This window comes from Aethalodelphis obliquidens, unplaced genomic scaffold, assembly GCF_003676395.1.
Source record: "Aethalodelphis obliquidens isolate GAN/ISIS:26980383/991018 unplaced genomic scaffold, ASM367639v1 scaffold23, whole genome shotgun sequence".
Taxonomy (NCBI): Eukaryota; Metazoa; Chordata; class Mammalia; order Artiodactyla; family Delphinidae; genus Aethalodelphis; species Aethalodelphis obliquidens.
The window spans coordinates 18,752,892-18,778,834 of NW_020837967.1; the positions used below are offsets into that span (position 1 = coordinate 18,752,892).

Sequence of the window (25,943 nt, forward strand, 5' to 3'; positions counted from 1 at the left end):
CTCGGCCTTAGAGAAAGTTAAGAGAAAGCTGGATAATTCCCAAAGCATTTAATTCTAGAGCTACGCAGGGGACTTGAGACTCTTGGGTGAAACGTCTTCATTTTGTAAAGGAGGGAACACAGGCCCAAAGAGATCACAACAAAAATGACTTAAAACTAATTTAGACGTACTCAGTGCCTTACTATTTACAGATCACTTTCTCCTGTGTTAAATAATTTGACCTCAGTTGCCTAAGGACACAAACACGAGGCTACCCTCTACGTCCCATGCTCTTGGCACTAGGCCAGTGGTTTTAAGCTGTGGAGCTTTTTTTTTTTTTTTCCTCCAGTGAAAACTTAGGTCAACTAATACATCAACAACAATGCTGAGCAGGTGCCCTGATCCCTGCTTTTGGGAGGAAAATCTGAAGCTCTATCCCAGAGCACCAATGGAAAACCAGTGTGCCAATCACAGTGTTTCCCTGCTGGGGGTTTCCTGACTGGGATACTGGATCAGAAGGCCGATAAGGGCCCTTTCAACTTGGACTCTACCACATAAGCTCAGACACTGATAATACATTCTCTATGTACATGCCATGGATGTTTACAACCCACCTTCCCATCTTTCAACCCAGCTCACACCATTGCCTTTTCAAAGCCTTGCCTAACTGTTTCTTTCCCGAGGAGGCAGCAATGAATGCTTTGTCACTGCTATTTATTTGACATACTTATATGACTGTGTTTACTAGACCGTATTATAATTACTGATTCGATCACGGCCCTTCCTGTTGCCTGGAACTCAGTCTTTGTTATCTCTAGGGCCTGGCACATTGTAGGCACTCAGTAAATTCTTGTTAAATAGATCAAAGTTCATCAGTCATTATCTCAACTACTAAGTCATTTACTGTTGATTATAACACGACGACTTTAAAATAATAACTTTAAGGTGAAGAAGTGCAGTTGGTAAACTTTTGTTAGAAAAAAAAGTCAGAAGGAATCTTCCCTTAGGATGTATCATAAAAGCTTTTTCTTAGATACCATGTTTAAAACTTTGCAAAGCTGATACTACTTTAGATTTTCTAAGTCATGTTAGAAATGTGAGGAGTTGGGACTAGTTTTTCTCCTGGGGAGCAGGAATTATTTTTGTTTGTGCTGCGGTCAGAGTAAAGGGCTCAGAGAAGGGCTTAAATGAAATCAGATGACGTGGGGACGACTTGGGGCCCTGTTGCTCCCAAAGGGAATTCTCAACTGGATTTTCCAGAAAGTCATCTCACTTCTCCGCTCTACTTTGCCATTTGGCTTTTGGTCTCTGAATGCTTGGTAAATATCACTATGAACACAGTGCTGCCGGATGGTTTCCTGACTTTCGCACCTCAGTGCTGGTGAAGGTCTGCAGAGGCTGCAGTGCCCCCAACTCCTGGGACAGAAGCTGTACACTCGGCACTCAATGCTCGTTGGCTGAATGATTCTATGTAGCAATGTTAGGATTGAGAGAATTCTACCATCAAAATCGAAGATGACGTTTCATTTATAATCAGAATTTGATTTTGCACATCCTACGGCTGACTTTAGACCTTTTATGCTAAATGAACTGACCACAGATGTTTGCTAAGCACTCCATTAACAAAAAAAAAAAAAGGACCGCAGTCTACTTTATAGAAACAGCAACTCACAGCTATTTGAGGACCCGGGCTGGGGGGTACAGTAGCCCTTAAATTTGCAAGAGAGAAAAGGGAAAGATACCATACCATCTTCTCTCGTTCAGGTATCTCTGCTGGATTCTGGTACCCCCAAGCAGGTGTTTAAAATTCAGCCATCTTGTAGGACTTGGACCCGGTTTGAGAGACTCTGACCTAAACTAGCCACCAGGCAGAACCAGCCACTTCTTTCTTCACATATGCAGAGTATTTTCTACGAACTACGTTTCTGGCACTTTTCACACTGCATTTATTTAGTCGGGAGTTTGTGTTTCTCATCAGAATGTGTACTGTCTTTTGCCTTCAGAGTGCCAAACACCCAACTAGCGCCTGATAGATTTTTCTCAGAATCAACAAAACACTATGTAAGAATTCATTCAAAAGGACTAGTATTGATTTCGAGGTCTTTTATCCCCACATAAAGGAAACATGTGTGGAGTCTGCCCTGCCCGGGTCCGGCACGCCAGTCTTCTCCCCGCAGGGCCCACGCTAGCTCAGGGAGCAGGCTACCTAGAGAACACTGCCCTGGCTCAATCAATCGATATTTACTCAGCATCCTCCGTGTGGAAGGAGTTTAAGGTCGGGCTCACTAGACGAGACACGTGCACAAACCCCCAGCATACAAAGTGGAGAACGATAAGCGCTACAAGAGGGGTACAGACCGTTAGGCAGCGTTTGGCTGGTGAGGGGGGAAGGGGTTTTGGTTAGGGGGCCAGGATAGCATTTTATCAGGGCCCTGGAGGTAGGATTTAGGAGAGAGATGCAGTCGCTGTTTCTGGCATCTGCTGCAACCCCTAAAACTAAGTCTCTGGAGGTCTCTGTGGAGCCGAGAGACTGCCTGTGGGGTCAGAGTAGCATTTTGATTTCTGAGATGCTCTCCCGATGCAGAAGCTGTCGATGCTTCGTGTTCCACTTTCTACTGCCAGACGGTTGTTGTTATTTTGGAGCGCTCCTTCCAGATCAAGGAACATGAACTGGCCCAGCTATGCGTCCCTTACAAAGGAATCAGTTTTATTAGGTGGAGGCCAGCAGCAGAGGCCAAGGTGACTGGTCTCTGCCCCTCCCTGCTCCTCGCACGCTTTCTTTCATGCAAGTTTCTTAGCTGGTTGTCGGTGTGCACTAAGGGGCCACAACGCAACGAACCAATTCCTTTAAAAAAAAAAAAAAAAAAGGAGGGGAGCTTTACATCCTGAGACATGAAGAAAAGATACAAGGTTGATTAATCTCAAATTTTTACTCTGAAACCTTTTTTTTTCTCCCACTTTAGAAATATAATGGCAGGTGGATTACAGCCGTGTAATGATCCACAACTTTGCACTTATATTTAAAAACAGGTTAAAACTCTTTAATTGTATGCTTGAATCTCTTCTTTGTGTTTACTGTCTAGTCGAAGCGAGATCTCTCTGCTTACTGACGATGGCTATGATAGAAACCACCACTATTCCAAATGAGTATCGTTTTAAAAGCTACACTTCCTTTGACAGAATTACTATTTGATACTCGAGTGAGGACAGACGGCTAATACACTAATTTACAGATTCTATTGATTCCTGAAGTAATATGATCTTTAAATGATGACATCCAAAGTATGGGGCAGGATTTACGACAGTTGGAGTCACCATTTTAAGAGTTAAGAGTCTGAGTTCCCTATAAATTTGGATTTCCACGTATGTCTTGCCGAGTTTCAGTACCTCAGCCACTTAGCACAGTTATGCACCAAATGTTGAATTTTCCTATCCAGTTTCATCTTACACCCAGGGAAGTTCGGGAGGCAAAAACTGCATGTAGTCATGAGGACTCTTGAAAATGTTCTTGGACCCAGGCCTGTGGACACACTAACCATCTTGCTTCTCTCTGCATTTCAACTGTGGTCTCCCTTTGCTTAGAAGTAGTTGGGGTCAAGGTCTGGTTTGGCTGGGGGGATCCCATAACACCTGGTAGACTAAAAGATTTTCCCCTAAGTCTCTCTGAACATATCATGTGACTCCTCTATATAATCTAAAGAAAAAATGTAAAACTATTTTAAGGCAGTCATAACAAATTAATCACACAGGGAATATTTCTGATATTGGCTGTTTTATATAAGGTATTGTCAGTAGCAAATTACAGTAAGACACGTAAAAAGCTACATGTGGTCATTGGTTAAAAGAGTAAAAGGAAGTGCGTGAATGTTCATATTGGGCATTAGCCCCAGGTTTTTAATTGCAAACTGGTGAATTATACACAATAGTTCTTACACTTGACTTGCCACCTAGTCAAGTTTCAGACTGGCTCAAGACTGAAACCTACAAGGAAACTATGGATGAAAAGGCAGGATTTGGACTGAAAACACATAACAAAATTTTTAAGAATGTTTAAAAGCTATAAATTCAACCTTTCTGTTCATAGTATTATCATACACAATGATCCTTTTTTCTCACAGTATTTATTTAGCAGTGTACTAGATGTACTTCTACAAAAATGAGCTTTAGTTTATGAAATCAAAAAAAACACACAAAACCCCTTCGTAATTGATTGTATTTTGCTCGCAAATGCAATCTGCTTCTGTTTGAGAAAAACTGAAATTGTTCCCTATAACTCAGGTCCGCTCCAGGTAGATTTAGCAAGTATTACCATTACTGTTTATTAAATGCCACTCCAAGATCATGGCCAATAAGCTGGGCGGCCCCAAGAACCCACCGGATTGGAAGGCGGGCCTGCTCTCGTTGGTCCAGCTGGCACAGCTCAAAACAGCGTGGCCTGGGGACGTGGCAGAACCGAGAACCACTGCATCGAGGGGGCAGAGGCCCCATGGTGGGTGGACCCATTTTGTAAAAAGGCAAGTAAAAAATGCTCAGGCAAGAGTTCCATCCAAAAGTAGGCGTAATCTCCAGACTAGCACATACTGGACGTTGAATAGGATGATAATTACAGGAAGTCATGAAAGAGTCAATTCTGGATTATTAAGTCAACTATGGATTTTTATTCGACAAAATTTTGGTAGAACTAAGAATTTCACAGGGGGGAGTTCCCTCGCGGTCCATGGTTAGGACTCGGTGCTTTCACTGCCGGGGCCCTGGGTTTGGTCCTGGTCGGGGAACTAAGATCCCGCAAGCCTCGTGGCATGGCCAGAAAAATAAATGAAAATTAATCAATTAACGAATTAATGAATTTTTAAAAAGACAATACAGTTTGGCTCCTTGAACACGCCTCCATGCACTTGCATAATGAGACACTGTCAAGTCATTCAGGGGTGGTTTCAGCATCGTCCTTTCTCAGGTGGTAAATTAATGACTGAGGACTTGGGCTTGATTTATGCTCAAGCTATTTGAGCCAGAATGTTTAACACATAAGACCTCAGCCACTGCAGTCTAGCTGCTTGCATCACAACTCCAGTGAAACTGCTCCTCGGAGAAGATGTCCACCACTGAGAGCCAGTCCTTAACCCTCTGGGCAGAGGCCGGCTCCACCTTGACAGCCTGCTAGCCTTACGTCCTACTACCCTGTGATGACTGTTTATGTGTTTTCCTCATATGGTATACTTGAAGGGCGAGGACTCCTTCATTTCAGGAGCCCTGGAAAATGGCGCTACGATTAGCGTGTCTTCGCTACTTACTATAGTCCAAGCCCTAGGCTAACGCGCGTTACGTGGGTTTTCTAATTTAATTCTCATCGTCCTAGGAAGCGGCCACTTTCGTGATCCCCAGTCTGCAGATGTAAAAACTAAGGTTTAGAGAGATTAGGTAACTTGTTTAAGGTTAGCCGGCTAATAAGTGGTGAAGCAAGGATGTGAACCCAGGCAGTCTGCACTAGAGCTTAAACTCTCAAGCATGTGACTGCCTTGACTTCAGTGTGTCGACGAATAAATTAAAAAATCACTTGCTCGATTGATTTGCTTTACCAGGTCCCAGCGGATCACTTTATTTATTGGGCTAAGAAGAAATTAAGAAAACAGAGTCTGAATTCAGGAGCTATTTATGTTGAAAGCACCAATGCATTTTAAATTATTTATTTTAAGAATGACATAAACGTTAACAAAATGATCTTAATTTGATGGGTATCCACAGCTGTATCTTCTGATAACTTCTGTGTTGCCTAGGATTACTGGAAAGTATTCATAGTAACGACACCAAATAGAAAAACACTTCCTATGTTTTCTAAAAAACATTTTGAAATATTTAAAAAAAACTGATGTTAGTGTTTCACCGTGGCCAAAGGACAAGCCCAACAAGAAGCAACAACAAGGAAATAAAACGAAGCCACGTACATCTGCCCTGAAAAACCAATAAATCCAACCAGGTAGGGAGAAACAGTGACTGCAAAATATTCCCAACTGTCTGGTCTGAGTACTGGCAGAATCCTGGGTTGGGAACTCCTAAAGAAAGAATTAAATATTGTGTTTAAATATGAAATTTGGTTTGGGGTTTCTGCTTTTGCTTCTGTGTCGTTCAGGTTTCAATTTTATTTAATGTGCTAACTTAAAATGGGTCAAGTAATCCTGCCCCCAAAGAGGGGCAGGATTTCTGGCCACTCTCTTTTTAAAAACACTATTAGCTCCTGTGTATTTGTTCGTGTCTATGTACACATAAGTTTACTTAACAAACATGTATATTTACGCCTATAAAGGTACTTAGCTAGGACTGCTAAGGTTTAAAAAAGACCCAGTATTTACTGAGTGCTTAAAACATACCAGGTACTATATTCTACGTGCTTTACATAGATGTCTTCATTTAACTCTTCCAGCCAGCCCCGTCGCTGAGGTTAGCACTGTCATCATTCCCATTTTATGGAGAGAAAACTGAGGGAGGCGAGGGTGGGTGCACTTGCTCGGGGTCACACAGCCGGGCTTGTAGCCTGGGCATCCTGACCTCAGAGGCTGCACCCTTAACCATGAAGGTCTCCCCCAGAGACTTCCAAGTAAACAGCACACACAGCCATAGTCTAACCTTCCAGGTCTCCTTTGTGTCACAATCGTCTCATGAACAGTTAGTGAGCGGTGGTCACGTTCAAGAACAGGGCTAGAGCAGGGGCCCAAGTCTGGCACTCGGTGGGTGAGGGCACACTCAGCCCTGGTCTGGGAACCAGCTCCCCCTTTCTGGCTTTGTGGGCTTGAGCAGGCTACTTAAGCCCTTTATGCCACCGTCTCCTCATCTATAAATTGAGGATAACACTAGTACCTCAAAGAGTAAGGATGAAATTCGAAAAATTATTTGGCAAAGGATAGCACACAAACGCTACTGCTACTGCTACTATTAATGCTATTATTATTATTATTTTAAAATTTATTCCCTGCCCTTGAGAAGCCAAGGGGGAAGGAGAGGAAATCACGTAAATAATTACAAACTGGTGTAGCAAGTCCTATAAAGGATTGTTGAAATCATATTGGTGCTTTGGGCGGGGGGATGTGTGCACAGTGAGGAATAACAGGGAAAGAACAAGAAAATAGGAGTTAAACTGAGGAGAGGGTTCTGATTAACGCCAAGTCCTAGACCCAGAGTTTTAAAAGGTGATTTTGTATATTGTGCTTAACACAAACGGAGACGTTTGGCCATATGCTGAGTACCTTTTATGTGCCAGGCACCGCAGGAGGATTTCCCTATGTGCTCCAGGTCATTTAGTGCTGACAGCACTCCGAGGTGCTGGGCTGTAGCTGGTTTTGAGTAGGGCTCCCTGTTTCTCTGCACTGAGCAGGGATACCCGTCAGGGGTCAGAGGGTTGGCAGTCCACCTGCAGTGATCTACAGCCCCTCACGTTCGTGCCTGTGCCTAGATACACAAATTTGTATTTGGGTGACTCCAAAAGTCACAGCAAAAAAAGATAATGCATTGTGAACTTTAAACAATTTACAGTAGTTTTTTTTTTTTTTTTACATTTAAAAAACAATAAAGCACAGGTTTTATGTGTCCTTTTTTCATTGCTTCCCGCTCTCATCTTTCTCCTGTGCTCCAAACGTCTAATGACCTTTTGAGGACACTCGGCTTCTTTTTACTTCCCATCCAGCACTGAAGGCCTGCTTCTGCTCCGTCCTCCCTGTCTCAGTTAAGGAAATCAGTAGCATCTAGTGACCAACCTCGTTTTCCGGGATAGAAATGCGGGGCTTACTTCTCCTGAGCCACCAGGTCCTCTGTGTGGGCACCCCCGGGGGCCTCTCATTTCTCTGTCCCTGCAGGCTCACTGCTCACATACAGATGCTCCCCATCTCTTGCCTGGCCGCCTGGAATTACCTTCTTCCTGCTCTCTTTGCCTCTAGTCTCTTTTCTATATTCATCAATCATCCACAGTGCTGTTCCAGATTCCATTCTAAACACAGGTATGATTATTCCTCTACTTGAAATCTGCAATGGCTCCCTAGTGCCCACAAGATAAAAAAGGCCCAAGGGCCTCGGCAGGACACATCAGGGCTTTCACTGTCTGACTCGATCCCATGTTTATATCATCATCTGCTATCAGTGCAGGCCACACAGCTGCTCCAACTACAATGGACCACACGCCCAGTCCTATAACTTTGGACTTAATCGTCCCAACACTGGGTACTTTTCAGAGCCCATCTTCAGATACACAATGCCCATCTTCTTATATATAATCCAGTTATATTACCTTTTCTCCAATTGATTTTATAGAATAATTCCTACAAGATTATGATCTATTTTCTGTTTTCTCCTCTGGACTTCCACCGAAGTTTAAAAGGCTCATGGCTAAGAAATAATAGAAGACTAGAAGGGCACCTAGATTCAGATGCCTTAGCACTGATGGTCTCACCACCTAAAGGGCCAGCCTCACGCATGCCATCAAGACTATCCGGGGACACAGTTTCTGATGATGGGACTCACTGTGTGGTCCTCTAGGTGCAGTGACAATTTCCGTGGAATAGATGAATCAAAGGGCATATGAGTTGGATGATGTAAAGATAATATCTGTGTACGCTTTTGCTTTTCTTTAGAAGCATGTTATTCTCCAGTCAGAGACAGTCAGCACCTAACTGAGTTTACATGGACAATTCTGAACGTGCTTTATTAAATTTAACACCTCTTGTTAGCAAAAATCATCATGAATAAAAAGCAAATTATTTTTTGGTATTCAAATTACGATACTGGTATTGGTAAAGATAAGAAAAATTCTATTCTATTTCACTAATGTACATAAAGCCTTTAACAGACCTTTCTCAATTTATCTCTGAAGTACATTTAGACCTTAAGAATTTTTTAGAAAGGAGCAAGTTCAGTTATTAGCATTAGATCGACTCACGCAGGAGACGATTTTCACCACTCAAATGACTGCTCCTGATACCTTAATGCCTATCACAGAAAAGAAGGCCTAAAACATTCAAGAAAAATGTAGAAGTATTATGAAAACTGCTTCAGACTGAATGTACTTTGTGTTGTGGAATCATTTACCTCTGCTTCCAAACGTGTGATCCACGTGGGCTTTGAAACCAGGGCCTCGGCTGCAGTAACAATGGGGTAGGATTAAATGAGCCAGCTGGTCCAGGGTAGAATGCTGTCGTCATTAATGATTTTTTAAAACTAAGTTTTTAGTCTAGAAGAACTTCTTAACAATTGTGTGTGTGTTCGTGGGTAAAGAAACAAATAAACAGGAACCCCTCACGCCAAGGATTGGATAAAAGGTCAAATGATTTTCTAGTCTAACCAAGTCACGAGATGATTCTTTTTGTTGCCTCCCTTTTATAAAGACCCGTGCTAGCAGACCGTCTGTCTGCAGCTTGAAAGGAACTGATTTAAAATAGCGATGTATTTCTTATTTAAAGTTGAAGAGGTGGGGCCAAACTCTCATCCTATATAGGCCTGTGAGAGTTCTCGGCGAGATTCTCATCCTATGCCATCTGGTAATGATAGCTCACCCATCCTTGTTTATTTTAGGAACTCTCCCAACGAGTTGGAGTTCACGGCATCAGTGTACTCAGATCAAGGTACTGCAAGGAGGGTACGCCGTGGCCGACAGAGCACATTACTGAAGAAGTTCGTTTATGGCCGTGTGACTATAAAATGGTAAGTCAGACGAATGTCTCAGATGCCATTCAGCATCTTGGGCTGCGACGACCTTCTAGCGATGATATTTAAATAGAAAAACCTTTGCAGACTGTTAGTTAACCTATCATTACACAGACTCAGTGGCACGGCACTGCGACTTACTTAGCGGTGTGGCTTGCATCTATAAAACAGAAGTAGCACCACTGCTCTTTTTTTTTATTATTAGTTTGCGTTTCTAGAAAGGTGTGACCTTACCTGTAGGGTTCTGTTCATTTATGCCCATCTACAAAGGATTCAATTATGTTCTTTTAGCTCACTACGCTGAGGAAATTGAAAACGGCTGCTTCAAAGTTAAAGATGTTAACGAAATTAGTGAGCAGAACTTCATCATCCTTCTCCTTTTGGAGAGAATGCAAGCATGTTTAAGGAAATAAGGCCTAAGATTTTCAGAAGAGAAAATCCTGGGCAAGGGAATTACTAAGAGTTTTCCTTTCCTCTTTCCCACGTGTATTCTGCAAGTTTCCCTGGTCTTCTTGGGCAGAACTAGTTAAGGGCAAAGTTACACATTAGCGTCAGCAGCCAGAAAACATCAACTTACATCAGAGGCTGGTGATTCGAGTACGATGCCAAATCCTAGGATGTGGTTCTCCCTGGGGGAGGTGTGCTCGGCCGAGGGGAGACTGGGATTCTCGGGGGCCGCCACCGCCTTCTTCTCGGCTTCTAACGCACTGGGCTTCTGTTTCACAGTGAGAGGTTCCACAGTCTTCAGGGGCACTTTTTTCTTTTTATTTCTCTTGCGTGAGACGGCAGTTCGCTGGGAGCAGATAAGGGAAATTGGGGGTTGTTGTCTGTTCTGGGTTCCAACTGTGAACAACAAACAAAAACATGGTACAGGCACTTGTCTCTAACTCAGGAGTATGTACTTGCTTCATAAACTGAGGCTGAAGTGGGTTCACTCAAGGACGAGGCACGCTGAAATCAACCTCACGGTGGACCTGAAGATAACCAAATGCAGCCTTAAAGGTCTACAGGCAGAAAAACCCAAGAGAATACTCTGCTCCAAATGCTGGTGGGTAATCGACAGGAGGAAGGGATGATGAGCTCTGAAAAAACACTGAAGCATGACTTTACGCATCCCATGACACTCTTGTATAACTGAGAACTCCGGAAATTAAATTGCGGTGTGGACGTTCATGCTTTCTGGCAAGCCAGTCTCAGGAATATTCCAGTTGTCACTTGAGGTTAAACTGATCAGTAGCCAGCAACCTGCAGGTGCCAAAACTGACAAAGGCTGAGCAAGGACGGTCACTGGGGCAAAGCTGATCAAAAGCGTCATTCAGGAATGACCAGTAAGCATGTGGGCCAGGCCTGCTGGTCAACTTCAGGTCCAGTTACTCCGGCCTCACACACCAACTATCTCCACACACTGCTCTCCTGGGTTCCGACCAGGCTGCTCCTCTCTGCCTCAGTTTCATGTAGCTGAAAAAGAGGAAGGCTATAATTCTGTACGAGGAGAGCCAATCAGTAAGACCCAGAAACAGTCTGAGTTCCAAAGACGAAAAGCACCCAGCAAGAACTGGGTGCTGATGCTGCCTAGGTACTTAAGGGAACCAAGGATGCTAATTACAGTTCTCATTGGTGCCCTTCGAGAAGTAACGTTTATTAACCATTTAAAAATACTCTGGGGGCTTCCCTGGTGGCACAGTGGTTAGGAATCCACCTGCCAATGCAGGGGACACAGGTTCGAGCCCTGGTCTGGGAAGATCCCCCATGCCACGGAGCAACTAAGCCCATGTACTACAACTACTGAGCCTGCGCTCTAGAGCCCACGAGCCACAACTACTGAAGCCCGAGTGCTGCAACTACTGAAGCCCTCGAGCTGCAGGGCCTGCGTGCCGCAACTACTGAAGCCCGCGCACCTAGACCCCGTGCTCCGCAACAAGAGAAGCCACCGCAATGAGAGGCACGCGCACCGCAACGAAGAGTAGCCCCCGCTCACCGCAGCTAGAGAAAGCTCGCGCGCAGCAACGAAGACCCAACGCAGCCAAATATATAAATAAATAAATAAATAAATAAAAATGATGCAAAGTTTAGTAGGAAAATATGGCATTACTACTTAAATCTTCATGTGTTGATATGGTTTGATAAATACAACCACAGGACATAGCTGCTTTTTTTTTTTTTTTTTTTTTTTTTTTTTTACAGAAGTACACCTCTAAAAATAAGCCAAATGAAAATCTAAAGATCTTTACGTGCACACCATATGGATCCTTTCCTATCAGGTTGGAAATAAAGAATATTTGTAGTCTGAACTTGATATCTGCATCTCTAGGCTGGACAGAAATTTATGAATAAGTATTAGAAACAAACTTCTTGCACTGTAAAATGAGCAGAGAAGTTTCTGGACCGCCCATGCAGTAATTAGTCTAGCTCACCGGTTCTCGACCTCGGCTACATGTTAGAATCACCCTGGAGCTTTAAAAAAAAAAAAAAAAAAAGCCAGTGCCTCAGCCTCACCCCAGATTAATTTGAATTGGAATTTCCAGGGGTGATGCCTGGGCATCAGGATTTTTTTAAAGCTCCTCAAGTGATCCTACTATGCAAGCCGGACAGGAACTTTTTCTCTGTTTGGTCCAGATTTTCACCCGAGGCGGCTGGGTCTCCATCCCGAAAGTCAGGTGGACAACCGAAGCAATTATCTACAGTCTAGGACTCCAGCCTCACTTTCCAAAATTAAAAGCAAAATGATTTAAGTTTAAAGAACACAGGTACTGTCTAAGTTTTTCTCCTCCTTCCGCAAGTCTGGACAGAGCAGCCGTAGTCTGTTGTATCCAGATCTTATCGCTTGATCTTAATCCTGGCTTTCTCCCTGAAGTAAAGGTGAAACTTTCTAAATAGAATTTAAATCTACGTTTTATAGGCAATAAACCTTAAGTAAATCTACGCACTCAACAAAATTCTTAAGTTTAAGGAAAGGAGAGTAATTTATTCAGTTTATCCTTTGGGTTCTCCTACAGCTTTGGAGTCGCTTACCACCCTAATCTGCAGAGGTTCAGAAAAGAAAACAGGGTGACATAGCGGCATTTACTTAATAGATCCTAAAAAGGCTTCAGTCAAGGATTTAAAGGGTTGCAATTTGTAGTTTGCCATTTCAGGAGTAAGGAGCTTAAGTAACAAAATAAATCATTACAGTTTCCTACGCACATTTTCTTAAGTGCTAACAAATTCTTCCATTGAGGAAAGAATCTGTACCGGATGAAGTAACCTTTCTTTCTGAGCTCCTCATTTAGCAGATGTTAGCCTTTACCAGGTTAATAAGAACACAGATTATCCTGGTGGAACAAGGTGAGTTAAATGCTTACTGGCCTGACCAAAATGCTTATTTTTTTTCCCCTTGGGATAAGACCAAATCCAGCACATAAAATTAGATGTCGCTTCTCAGAAAGCCTTTTGCCCATTTTACTTTCACGTGATCTTGGGTGACTGATACGTTTTAGTATGAAGCTTTTTACATCAAACCACATCATTGAATATTAAAATTTTACTAGAATGCACTAAACGGCACCAGGTACAGTTTCTGAACAGTGACCTTTCTCAATACCTTTACAGAGAAAAGGGGGTTAGGGAGGATAGTCATAAAAGACAGTGCTATCTTCCTGCTCAAGGAGCAGCTTTTCCTGACAAGGGGGAGGGTTTAATAAAATGATTTGTTACTTTCTGTACCTGTCACAAAAATGTCCTTTTTTTCTCCCCTAATTGTGGAGACTACAAAACACATCCACTATAATAAGGACCTAGACTTCTAGACCTCTATGAAATGCTACAGGTCTTCATAACAACGCTAACGAAATAGCTGAGGCTCGGATCATGCCTTACAGAGTTCATTTCCGTTTACTATCTCATTCCATTTTCACAACAACCCTGTGAGTTAGATATTAATACTCCAGTTACAGATGAGAAATCTGAGGTTCAGAGAAGTTAAACAAGCTAGGACAGGAGAAACTGGGACTCTGACCCCAAACTGCAAGTTCACTGCTCTTCTGTTCTTCAACTTGTCCAACAGGGCCGAGAACAAAAAAAGCGTCGTGTAAATAAAAAGACAAAACAGGAGGTGTCTCTGAGTTTCTCTGACCTGAATGTTAAGGAGAAAAGCCACAGGCAGGGCCCGAGGGCCAACGTTTCTTGTCAGCTGATGCTCTGGAATCTTCACCGGCGGAGCCCACGCTTCCTAAGGGCTCCTTCGTGTGCACAAAAATGCGTGGCTCCCCACCTGTCACACGGAGCCCAGTGCAGGGGGCGCGCGCGCGCGCGTGTGTGTGTGTGTGTGTGGAACTTGTGCAGGAGTGGGAGTGTGTGAGATGCATGCAGCCCCCAAACCGAGCCCCTCAGGAGGGAAGATGAGCCGTTCTCACCTCCTTCCCTGACGTGAACCTCCTTGTTGATTCCCATTAGGAAAATGAGCCTGAGCAGCTCTGCCCACTTTCGGGTATAATTGTTTCAAAGTTTAATTAGCTGACATTTGTGAAGTGTGGGGAGTCGGGGTGAAGTATCCGGAGCACATGTACCAGCCATAAAGCATTTGTTAGAGTTGCTAATGGGAAGATGGGTTGTAGAAAAAGTGGAGAAAATGGCTAATTGAAGAAGCATGGCATCCAGTATACTCCAGTAAAAATGTTTTTTAAAAAAACTAAAAAAAAAAAAAGATAGCAAGGAGGGAAGCAGAGAGTAATCAAAGCACCATGAACATCCTGACTGTCACGTATGCATTCAAAACCCGAGGCCTCCATCCGAGGCCTGATCTCCGTACCTGCCTGAATCTGCATCAGTTTCCGCATGGCCTTGAGCTCCTGGAGAATGGCCTGCAACGTCGACTGGCAGTTACAAGTACAGCAGTTTGATCCAACTGACGAATTCACCACTGGAAGTTCTCCTGAGCACGAAAGAAAAGAATGACGGACGCCAAGCAACAGCAAGATTATAAACAACCAAAAAAGAAGGAAGGGACCGTGACAGGCTTCTGAAGCCTGTGCAGTTAACTGTGAAGTCGTGCCTGAGGAACATGTACCCAGTAATTTGGACAGCCTAAATTTTGGGGTCTGACTTCGTCTAATTATCCAGCCTTCTCTATTGTCAGGTGCGTGCTGTGTCTCGGGTGGCAGAGCCTGCGTGAACGGACACACACAATTCACTGTCACGGCAGGCCTCCCTACTGACACCCCAGTTCATCTCAGAAAACAATTCCAGAAAAATTCACTAGAAACACGCTCATGCTATTGCACAAAAAACTAGCTCTGAGAACAGCGTTACCAAAAAAAACAAAAACAAAACCTGGTAGTTGGATATGTCCTGAGGGTTCATATTAAGAATTAAATGTGTCTGTTTAAAAAATAGTTTTAGCATTAATCATGTTATTCCAAAAATTAAGAACGGTCAACACATTAAACTTTCACTCTGGGTGTGGTATGTCTGGGATGGAGAAAGCGGGGGCAGGAGGGTCTGGGAGGATCCATTTGAACTTGAGGGTTTAGAGGGGGCTGGGGTGTTAGATTTTCTCCAGCTACATAAAGGAGATCCTTCTACATCTTTTTTCCGTTCCCATTTCTTTAATTGCACTTTAGTCTCTTTTCCACTGTTTAAATTTAGTATCTTTTCCTTCATGAAACTATCCTGTTTCCCTTACAAATATCTTCCTATTATCCCTGTAATAAAACGGGACATTTGGAAAAACACGCTTTCAGCGCAGTCTCAGTATCCAACCCTGCTACCTTTAAGTGGAGCAGGGTGAGAGACTGCTATCGCTTCGGTTTTTTCACAGGTGGAAGAGGGAAGCTCTAAGGTTTTGGTCCAGTGATATCTTTTAGTATACGTTAAACGTAATTTACATCCCGCAATATGCATTATTTGTGGATATACTTAATCTTTGGAACAGCGTAATTATTTACATTCAGAGTTGTAGCACATTGAGATGTTACAACTTTAAAAGTGCAGATAATTCCAACGAGACGCCAAATGCATTCCTATCGAAACTATGCAAGCAATCAGCACAAAAAGATCTATTTTTAAACGAATATGGGGGAATTCATGTTTTCAACTTTTACCGTTACTAATATTTTCCAAAGTAAATCCACTATCCTTGTTGTATCCTGGAAAACAGAACATTGTTCACCCGACGCTCATTGATGCGGGGCTTACTAACTTCATACATACCTAAGGCTATTTTAGTTCTCTCATCATTTCTCCCATGGCAGTAGAGTTAGGAGGACGTTGTAGAATATTCCTAGTCACTATTCCAAGCCTATCTTTATCATTTTTAGAGGACAAAACCAACCCTTTTCAGCTTGTTATAAATCATTTTCTAATTTTAAAGAGAACTGCCCTTTTATTTTTATGAAGGAGCCTTAAAAGAGCCATCTCCTTCTAACCTGGAAGCATGCCAGCATGTGAATCTGATATTGGCTTATGTAAAATTAAGAGAGAGAGAAGACACCCATACATCTTTTGGGGTCCCTCCCTGTCTCATCAGCAGTGGCTCAGAATGGCTCTTCATACCTCTGAACTGGTTCTTGCAAATTGTGTTTAAAAAGAAAAATAAAATCACAGTAGTTCTCTTTTTCTTGAAGGATGATGTATGGGGAAAAAAAAATCCTTAACTTTTCAAGGAAACTGAAAACGCATTCTTCCTTTCTTCTTGTTCTCTGTGTGAAAACTACAGTTCTGCACATCTGTACATAATTTATAGAACGAGTAACATCTCATGTCACTGGAGGGAAAATTAACGTGAATGGAGAAATCATCAAGTTTTTCCTTATGCTTTGAAAAAAAGTTTGCCATTTGATTTTTTTTTCTTAACAATTAGGAATTTAAAATAGATAACTGATAAGAACCTACTGTCTAGCACAGGGAACTCTACTCAATACTCTGTGGTGACCTATATGGGAAAAGAAACTAAAACAGAGGGGATATATCTGTATGTGTATAGCTGATTCGCTTTGCTGTATACCTGAAACTAACACAACATGATAAATCACCTGGACTCCAATAAAAATTAGTAAAAAAAAATTAGGAATTTAAATTAAGGAAATTTTACTTTAAAGGAATAATTTTCAACCTGAATGAAGCAGGTTGTAAAATATGGCTCAACAGGTTCAGTAGCTTGAATGTGAGGTTGAAGTGAAGGTGTCACCTGGGGGCGGGGTCATCAGTCCTGCCTTTATCTGACTCTTCCGATAATGAAGAAAGCACAAGCCTAGGCCAGGGGACGTATTAATACGCCGCGTGACCAGGAAGCTTCTTTTAATGACAGAGCGGGAGGAGCTCTTTCTGCCCTAACTGTTCAGTCTTTTGTGACAATAGTATCGTTATCTCTGCAAATGATGGCTTTAAACCTCTTAAAGGGCTAAAATCTCTACCAAGAAACTATCCCTTCTAATGGAGAACCCCCAGGTTTTCCTGCGTCTCAATTCTGGTTTTTGATGCTCTTCAACTTCTTCCTTTATGTCTTCCCGGTCTTTTAAGATAACTCAGCTAAGGCGGGTGGGTGATTAAGGGAGGGTTTAATATGTTGAACTCAAAGAACATGCTGAATATTTAGACAGAAAACACGTTGGGGCAACGGCCCCGGAAGCGTTGTGAGCATCTGATGACAGCCATACCATTGGAGCTCCCGGCGGCGTGGGACTGGCTCTGGAAGGTTCTGGAGCGGGTACCATACTGCCCTGAGAACCGCCCGCTCTGGGCTGGTAGCTCGTTCCACGCACCCCGGGAAGACGGGTGCAGGCTCGGTAGGGCCTCCACAGGGTTCAAACGCGGAGGCCACATCGAATCCAGATCCTGGGGTTCTTCTTTCAACTTCTCCCCCTCCTTGCCCACACGCTGGTAGATCCTCCCAGCGCTGTCATTCAGTAATCTTCTCATTCCTGTAATTTGTTTTTTAATTTCCATGCTTTCGTCTCCTAATGGAAATGGGGCCAGAGATACCACTGTAAATTAGCGAAAGAAAAAATAATCCACCACCAAACCAAACCAAAACAAAACCAAAACAAAGGCCACCCCTTCTTCCTTCTTTGGAAATGGGAATGATTACCGACTCCAGGTGCAAGCCTCTCTTTTAAGAATCTTCCTTCCTCAGAGGATTTTTTTTTTCTTTTTTGAACCAAAGTATCTGTATTGCACTGAGGGTACTTAATAAATATTACTTAAACATGATTCAAATTATACAGCTATAAAATATTTTCTATAAATAATAACATTAGAGGATGCCTAGATGTATTAGGAGCTATTTCAAACATACTATCCTCTTAAATTGTCATCAGCCAGTATCTTTACAAAGATTAAGGGAAGTAGTTTTTTTTTTTTCTCTCTAATCTGGGTGTTAAAATAAAAGTCTAATGCCAGGGTATGTATACACACTCATACAGTCACTCTACTAAATGCCTGCGATTTCAACTACAAGAAAAGGAAAAGGCCCACAGAAAGTATCTATTAGGAAAAACACAGCTCTTGCAGATAAATCTGGCACATTTAATACCATCACGTTTTAATGCACTCAGCATCATATTAGCCAGGTTTCTCTGTAGCACTAACTGCACAATGAATGTAGGTATTTTGTGTTGTCTAGTTAGATATTTAGCTAATTAATATATGAAGACATTACTGAATATAAGGCAACTTTTATATACTGTTTTCAAGTAAGTATCTTCAATTTTTAAAATAATAAAAATATTAACTGTCTACCATCTAACATAAGCAAACACAGAAGGAACACAGGTTTCCAAATTTACAATTCTGCTCTGTGTGGGCATGTGCTTGAGAGGAGAAATATTTTAATTTGTAATAAAACTCTTTTCACTTCAAACACCTGCGACAATGACAATATAGAAACAACAAATCATGTTCCAGATTTTATGAGAATGAATGACCAAGCACAATTTAAGTCATGCAGAGTCAGCAGAATTTACAAGTTTCTCAAGATGTCTGGGGAACAGGGTGTGTCTGGAAGAGGTCCCAGAGGAATTCTGAAAGATCAATCTGTATGCCAGTGTGGTTGGTGTTAGTTTCAGCATCCAAAGCTAAACCTTCCTGGCTAGGTTAGCAGCGCAGTTTCGGCAAGAAGGAGCTTCCTGCCTGCAGGGGTTTTGTTCTTGGTCTTCTAGATCAAGGACGTTGCACATGCGTCCACCTGCAGCACGCTGATCTTAGCTGGCGCTGGCCGGTGGCTGCCACTGCCCTCCCTCCTGGATCCCTGGCGAGAGCTGCACCGGCCAAGCCAGATGAAGACAGGCGCACGGCCTGGCTCCTGGGTCACTGCCTGCTGCACATGAACCGTGACACATCACAGCAAAAGGGATGCTCTCTTTCCAAAGGCTCCACCTCTGCTGCGGGGACTGAATTCTATGATAAAGTGCTGTCTTGGGCGGGGAAAGAAGTCATGAGGATCCTGGAACTTTCTAAGAGCAAATCTGCTTTGTCATGACCTTAGTTTCACGGCCCTAGAAGTTGTAGCTCTGAAAATTACAAGACTGAAACTACAGTGTGAATTCTGCACACTTGGTCTTTTCACGTGGAAGTCCAGGTTCCTCGGTGGAGGAAGGAAGGCACAAGCATCAAGGGGGATCCTGGCTGTGGGCTGACGTTTAGAAACGCTTCTTCTAAAATCAAAACTAAAAGCAAACCACAACAACAGTCAGGACCTGGGACCGAGGAGGAAGGAAACAGGGGTCTGTGAAGGAGGGCAGCGGAGCTGGCTGACGTCCTGAGAAGACAGCGCACGGTCTGTCTGACTGCGGGGCGTCCGAAAGCATGGAACGTAGCAAAGTGCAACAACTGCCCAAGTCAAGGAGAGGAAAGTTGAGAGATGTGGGAAAGGCTGGAAACGGGCTGGTTGCGGGGAGCTTCTTAGAGGACACACGCTGGGCGTCCCCAGGGGACAATGGGTAACTGAACTGTCCTTCCTTTAGCCAGAGAAGTCGGGAGCAGCCCTGACCATACCGCCTGGGGAAAGATCTCCTGGAACCGGATCACAGGCTGGCTGGCGATGATGCGCTCTGCAGAGAGGGGGAGAGTATCCTCGCATAAGCACATTTGGGAGGGATGGAGCAGAGGGCCGGGGGCCGGGGAGACTTGAAGACTGAAGGTGTGGACAACAGAAAAAGCTGAGCTGCCTGCACGCACTGGGATGGAATGGGTGCAGACTGCAGGCAAGCAGGGGCACCGCAGAGGCTCAGACCACGGACGCCGGTGTGTGGGTCAGGGGACAGGCCGGGGCTGGTGCTCCCCAGACCTGGACTCGCTTCCCAACTGCGCTGACCTGCTACTTGATACAAGACAAGCCACCTGCCTTTCTCTACTTCAGCTTCCTGAACCGTAAAATGAAGTCTGAACCAGACCTTGCTGGGCATAACCTAGGGAGACACAGGCCAGTCTAGGAGGGATGCAGGTTTTTCCGTTACCAAGATGTTCACAGGGCACCAAACGCCTCTAAAAGTCCTTCTCAGAAAAAGTGGGCTTGGGCTTCCCTGGTGGCGCAGTGGTTGAGAGTCCACCTGCCGATGCAGGGGACACGGGTTCGTGCCCTGGTCCGGGAGGATCCCACATGCCGCAGAGCGGCTGGGCCCGTGAGCCATGGCCGCTGAGCCTGTGCGTCCGGAGCCTGTGCTCCGCAACGGGAGAGGCCACAGCAGTGAGAGGCCCGCGTACCGCAAAAAAAAAAAGAAAGAAAGAAAGAAAAAGTGGGCTTATTCTGACTGTCACAGTGAAGCCGAGTTCTCTGATTCCAAAACAAAAACAAAAAAGGGCAGGAAGTATTAAGAGATTGAGATTCGAAGCACTAGTTGACCTCTCTTTGTCTTTCCAGTTTTAAGGCAATGTCTTCTCCACGTATAAATGTCAGGAAAAGGAAGCTCTAAAGAAGCAGGATTCCCTAAGGAAACCTGTGCACTTTCCTGATTCCTTTCCAAACCTAACTATGCCTTCACTGATGTTTACCCGCAAGGGGCTGCATCTTTTTAGAAAAGACAAAACAGTAAGAAATCTTACTAACATGGGTCCATGCTATGTGGCTGCCTTATGGGTAAAACAGCCTTAAATGAAAAACGTTTTGAGCGCTTACTGACTAGACTCCTTTGGACAAGGTCTACAAAAGACAGTAGGCTGGATTCTACCCTTTGCTGAACCTCAAGACTCTACAAGATCACTTTCCTTTACGTAAAGAATTTATATAATACATACAGAGTCTTGCAACACACAAGTCACCATACAGGATCTCCTTTAACTTGGCCAGGAGAGAAAGATATACTACGCAGAACACGATTATTCACGGTTTGGGGTATTAAAAGAAAAAAAGACGGTAATGCCCAAACATAGAGTGAGCTGACGGACGTAAACATTGTATGTCTGTTTCTATGTGCCTTCTTTTCACGAAGAGCAGTCACCATATCTTGGCCCTAAAAATTAACTGGTGTTGACATGCAGTAGGCATTCCGTATACCTTTCTTAAGTAAATGAAAGAAATGTTCTATCAAAAGCAGAGTGAAGTCCAGTAGAATTAAATGTGATCCTAAGGTTATACACAAACAATATATTAATAGGATGGACTGAAAAAGTACCAGAAATAAATCATTCCATAAACATTTATCAAGCACCTCCTGGGCCCCAGAGATACAAAAATCGTCTTGTCCAAATTGAAAGGTACTCCCCCTCCAAACCTCTCAACATCTTCTACCCAAATCCCTTTATACTGGTTTGTTGTTCTAAGAAATGGTCCTGATTCTCCCCAGCCTGCTGGCCCTACGCCTCTTTTAACTCTGTGCCCCCGGAACTCCAGGTAGCAGGTTGCCCCACGATCTGCAGATGCCTCTGCTTCCTTGCTAGAGATAAAAATCAGCTCTTCTCTGAGGTCCCTGCCTCCCTGCAGCCCCTCATGAAAATTATTCACCTCCCATTCCCTCAGGGCTGGGGACGGTGGCCCCCTCGCAAACATCACTCTTCTGGCCCCAGACAGAAGCTCACTGTTGTTTGAGTTGATGCCACAGCTGTATCACCTCCCACCCTTCTTCCTGAAGAGCAGTCTGTGTGCCGGGAGTTTAAGGCTCATAAAGAGAAGTGGCAGGTGATGAAGTGGAAACGTACAGTGAGGTCATCCCAGGAAGGTACCAGGTTAAGGAAGAAAAATTTTGCGCTGGAGATAACTGGGTAGTTATCTCTGGGTAGTTTAAAATTCATTACCCCTTTTAATATAAGGATGGTGAATAATCAGACCTTTCCTTTAGAAAAACAAATCTGGCAAAACTATGGTGAAAGTGGTGTGGGCAGGGGAAACCAGCCAGCGGGTTGTTGCTAAAGGCTATGTGAGTGACCGTGCCCGTCTGTACCAGTACTGGGGGATGGGACTGGAGAGATAAGATGGAAAGAGAGACATTTAAGAAGGTTCCCCAGAGAGACTTGGTGATTCACTGGATGTGGGGATGGGGGTGGGATGTGAAGGGGAATCAATTAAAGATAACTCCAAGGTTTCTAGTTTGGGGGACTGGATGGATGCTAACACCAGTCAGAGAATTAGAAGGGTGCAGGGAAGTGGCGATACAATGAGGCTAGTTTTGACAAAGGCAGCTTAGGTAATCGGCAGGCAGTTGGAAATGTACATGAAGCTGACGATGAAGCAATGCTCCTGAACTATTCCGGTAGTAGCAGCAGCGAATATTACTACTAGTGGTAGCTGGCCTTCTAGACTAAGTCAGCCCCTGGGGTTCACCAACAATTCAGGGAGTGGAAGGTCATTGTATTCGGAGATACCAGATTTCCTATTAATCTAACAACACAGAGAGCTCAAAACCCTCATTTCAACATTAAAAGAGCTATCACCTCATTTGTGTCCAAGCTGGGGAAGTGAGGCCGTCTATTCCTCCTGGACTCCCCGTCCCCGTGGCAGGCAGCGGTCACAGCGGTCAGAACCGCGTCATCTCCAGCTCCTCACGTGCCCTGACCCACCGTCAAGTCCATCCCCAGGGTGCCACTGGGTAACTCACCTCTACCAAAGGCCCAACAGGCACTTAAAGCACGGAGGGACAGTCACCACTGCATCCAGTATGGGTCGACTCCTACTATGGTATCATGTCCAGTTTTTGGTTTGTTTGTTGGTTGGTTGGTTTTTTGGGGCCTCGGGGCTTGTGGGATCTCAGTTCCCTGACCAGGGATTGAATCCGGGCCACGGCAGTGAAAGCCTGGAATCCTAACCACTAGGCCACCAGGGAACTCCCATCATGTCCAGGTTTTGCGCTCTTTTAAAGAGCCTGTTGAGAAGCTTGAGGAGAGCGTGCAAAAGTCAACGAAAAAGATGAAAGGAACAAGGAAAGGTTAAAGAAGTCAGGTAGTTTCTCTGAGAGATAAATGGCTATTGAGTGACTTAATTATCTTCAAATACACTACGAGTTATTACTGACATTGTTCTTTTTGTTTTTGTTTTTGTTTTTTTTTTGCGGTACAGGGGCCTCTCACTGCCGTGGCCTCTCCCGCTGCGGAGCACAGGCTCCGGACGCGCAGGCTCAGCGGCCATGGCTCACGGGCCCAGCCGCTCCGCGGCATGTGGGATCCTCCCGGACCGGGGCACGAACCCGTGTCCCCTGCATCGGCAGGCAGACTCTCAACCACTGCGCCACCAGGGAAGCCCGACATTGTTCTTTATCCACGAGGAAAAAGTAGACTCAAATTGTAGCTTCCAGGGAGGAGGCTGGGCGACATTATGGTCTAAAGAGCTGACCCTTCCAGTTCTAGAAACAGAGGAGGGGCATCTCAGAAGATGTGCAGGAGTGACAGTAAGAACTCTTTCTGTTTGGGATGTTGAAGAAGTTCTGGCAACAGTGGTGATGGCTGTGTGTCACTGTGGATATACGTTTCAAAAAAAAAAAAGCTTTAAAACTCCTTGCATTTTCCAGGTAACGATATGTTAAATAGAAAAACGCTGAGTTTATCAGTGAGAAATACTAAGATGACCAGGATTTATACTGAACGCTGCAAATAACTCTTCTCAAACACGAGTAGAAGTTGGCATGGAGCCATGTTGCAGAAAAGGCTGAACTACAACCTGTCAAATGACAACAGTGAGAGAAACAGCAGGAAAGAGGAGGCAGGGTCCATCAGGCCCAGGCCACGGCTCTCTTCACCACATGGCTTGACAGGTGAGCCAAAGAGGCAGGCATCTGGGGCACACTCTGTGCTCTGAGCAGACCTGGGGTTGGCATCCTCACTCCAAACCCGTGTTGGCTTGCAGATGCCAGCAGGGTCACAACTGGCCGTCCCCAGGGACCACAGCCATGTTTACCAGGGACACGCAAGCCTGGGGTTCTAACTCGGCAAGAACGGTCTGAGAAGCCCTACAGAACAGAGCGGTGGTTACCAAGTGAGCCCTTCCCTCCTCAGCAATCTGAAGTGGAACCCCCCAAAATAAAGAGGAAGCGAGCTCTACTGAAGAGAACGTGCCGGAACCCGCAGTCCTGAAACAGCCTTTGGAGTCCATTCTAGGACACAACGGGGTCTAAACGCCACTGACAAAAGCTCTGAACAGGAGGCGTTAACCCGCCTGCGTGCTGCCACGTGCTGGAGGACCCTCCCTCCCGTTCAGCTGAAGTTTTAGGTGGAAAATAATTAAGCCGCTCAGCACGTACATGGCGTTTTCACTGAAAGGACAACGAGGTTCCTTTCAAATCTATTTAGATAATACCAGTTTCGTTCATCCATTCAATAAACATTTACTGTACTACTACTAAATATGAGATACTGTGGGAGCAGAGAGAGAAAAAGAAAAAAAATACAAGATACGGTCTCTCCCCTGCAGGAGTTTACAGCCTAGCACGGGACCCAAATGGATGCACAATGATTCTAAGGACCCAGGGCCTCTCTCCTAACACGTGGGCAGGCGCACCAGGGCTGGAGGCCAGAGCTCTTTTTAATCAAGGCTGAGGAGGTGACGCCAGGACAGGTCCCAAGACAGAATGCCATGGGTCCAGGCTGGAAAACAGGCCTTCAAAGCAGAAAGGGCAAGAAGGGCTTAAGACGGGCAAGAAGGGCCAGGGGAGCAGAGAAATGCCAGGAAATGAATCAAAATGGACTGTCACACTGCTTCTCAAACGTGTCCCTCAAAGAACATCTACAGAGGAGAATAAACTTCTATGAGAAGAAGAGAGTGCGATGATACCACTATAGCTACCCAACCAGTTCAGAGAGTTTATCTACTTCCCTCTCCCCCAAGTGTTCTTATAACATGGAAAACTTTGATTTTACAGTAAATACAACATGGCCTCCCAATACAACGTTGCTTCATCAGACATGGACTGTAATTCCAGCCACATTAAGTGGGTAGGTCAGAAGCCACCACTTCAAGTAATGTTCAGGAATACTCAAGCCAAAGAGCTAAACTCCCAAATACACGGGAGAGGTCTTATAAGTCAATGAAGAAAAGGACACGTACTGACAATGGAAAATGGGCACAGGACGTGAACGTGCAATTCACACGAGAAATAAATAGTTCAAATCTCTTAAGGTCCCTAATTATTAATGTAATGGAAGTTAAATAATGTGAAATTCTTTATCTATTAATTTGGCAAAAACTATAGATTCATAAAGCCCATTTTGGGTGAAGGTGTAGGATTACGGTCCCCTCTCATAGGCTGTTGTTGGGGGATCTTTTTGGAGGGAATTCGGCAATTCCATTCACAGGCATTTATCCTACAGAAACGTTCAGACAAGTACCCATGACACAAGTACAAGGACATTCACAGTAGCATCATTTTGCTAGGGAGACACTGGGAACCACCCAGACATCGATCAGTGAGCGTTAGATAAGTGAATTAGGGCATATCAGTACAATGAGATTACAGTATATCTTTACATGTCTGTAAAGAATGAAGTGGACGTTTTATAGTCATTTGGAAGTAAGTGAGGGTGAACCAGAAACTCCACGACGTCTGAGACCATGATTACTTCCTCCACCACTGGATAATCAGGGCCTAACTACTTGGCTCAAACTAGACACTCAACCTGTGTGGAACAGATGGAGATTTGGTTAAGCAAAACAAAAGTTACAAAACGTTATACAGGATGATTCAATTTTCCTTTTTATAACACACACACGTGTACTTTTTACACACACATGTTGTTAACAGTGGTTCTCAGGACTTCCCTGGTGCCGCAGTGGATAATACTCTGCGCTCCCAATGCAGGGTTTGATCCCTGGTCAGGGAACTAAATCCCACATGCATGCCGCAACTAAGAGTTCACATGCCACAACTAAGAAGCCCATGTGCCGCAAC

The 25,943-nt window shown here is 44.2% G+C and overlaps 1 protein-coding gene across 4 annotated transcripts in view; it reads right to left on the reverse strand.

The window, feature by feature from the left end:
- Positions 1-25,943, reverse strand: part of BEND7 (BEN domain containing 7) — a 75,719-nt gene that overhangs the window by 33,580 nt on the left and 16,196 nt on the right. For all 4 annotated transcript variants that reach the window (XM_027121906.1, XM_027121907.1, XM_027121905.1 and 1 more), the window contains 3 exons: positions 17,295-17,594; positions 14,450-14,572; positions 10,241-10,506 (listed from right to left, as the gene is read on the reverse strand). In XM_027121906.1, coding sequence (XP_026977707.1) covers positions 10,241-10,506; positions 14,450-14,572; positions 17,295-17,594 — 689 coding nt within the window. The remainder of the gene's footprint in view (positions 1-10,240; positions 10,507-14,449; positions 14,573-17,294; positions 17,595-25,943) is intronic.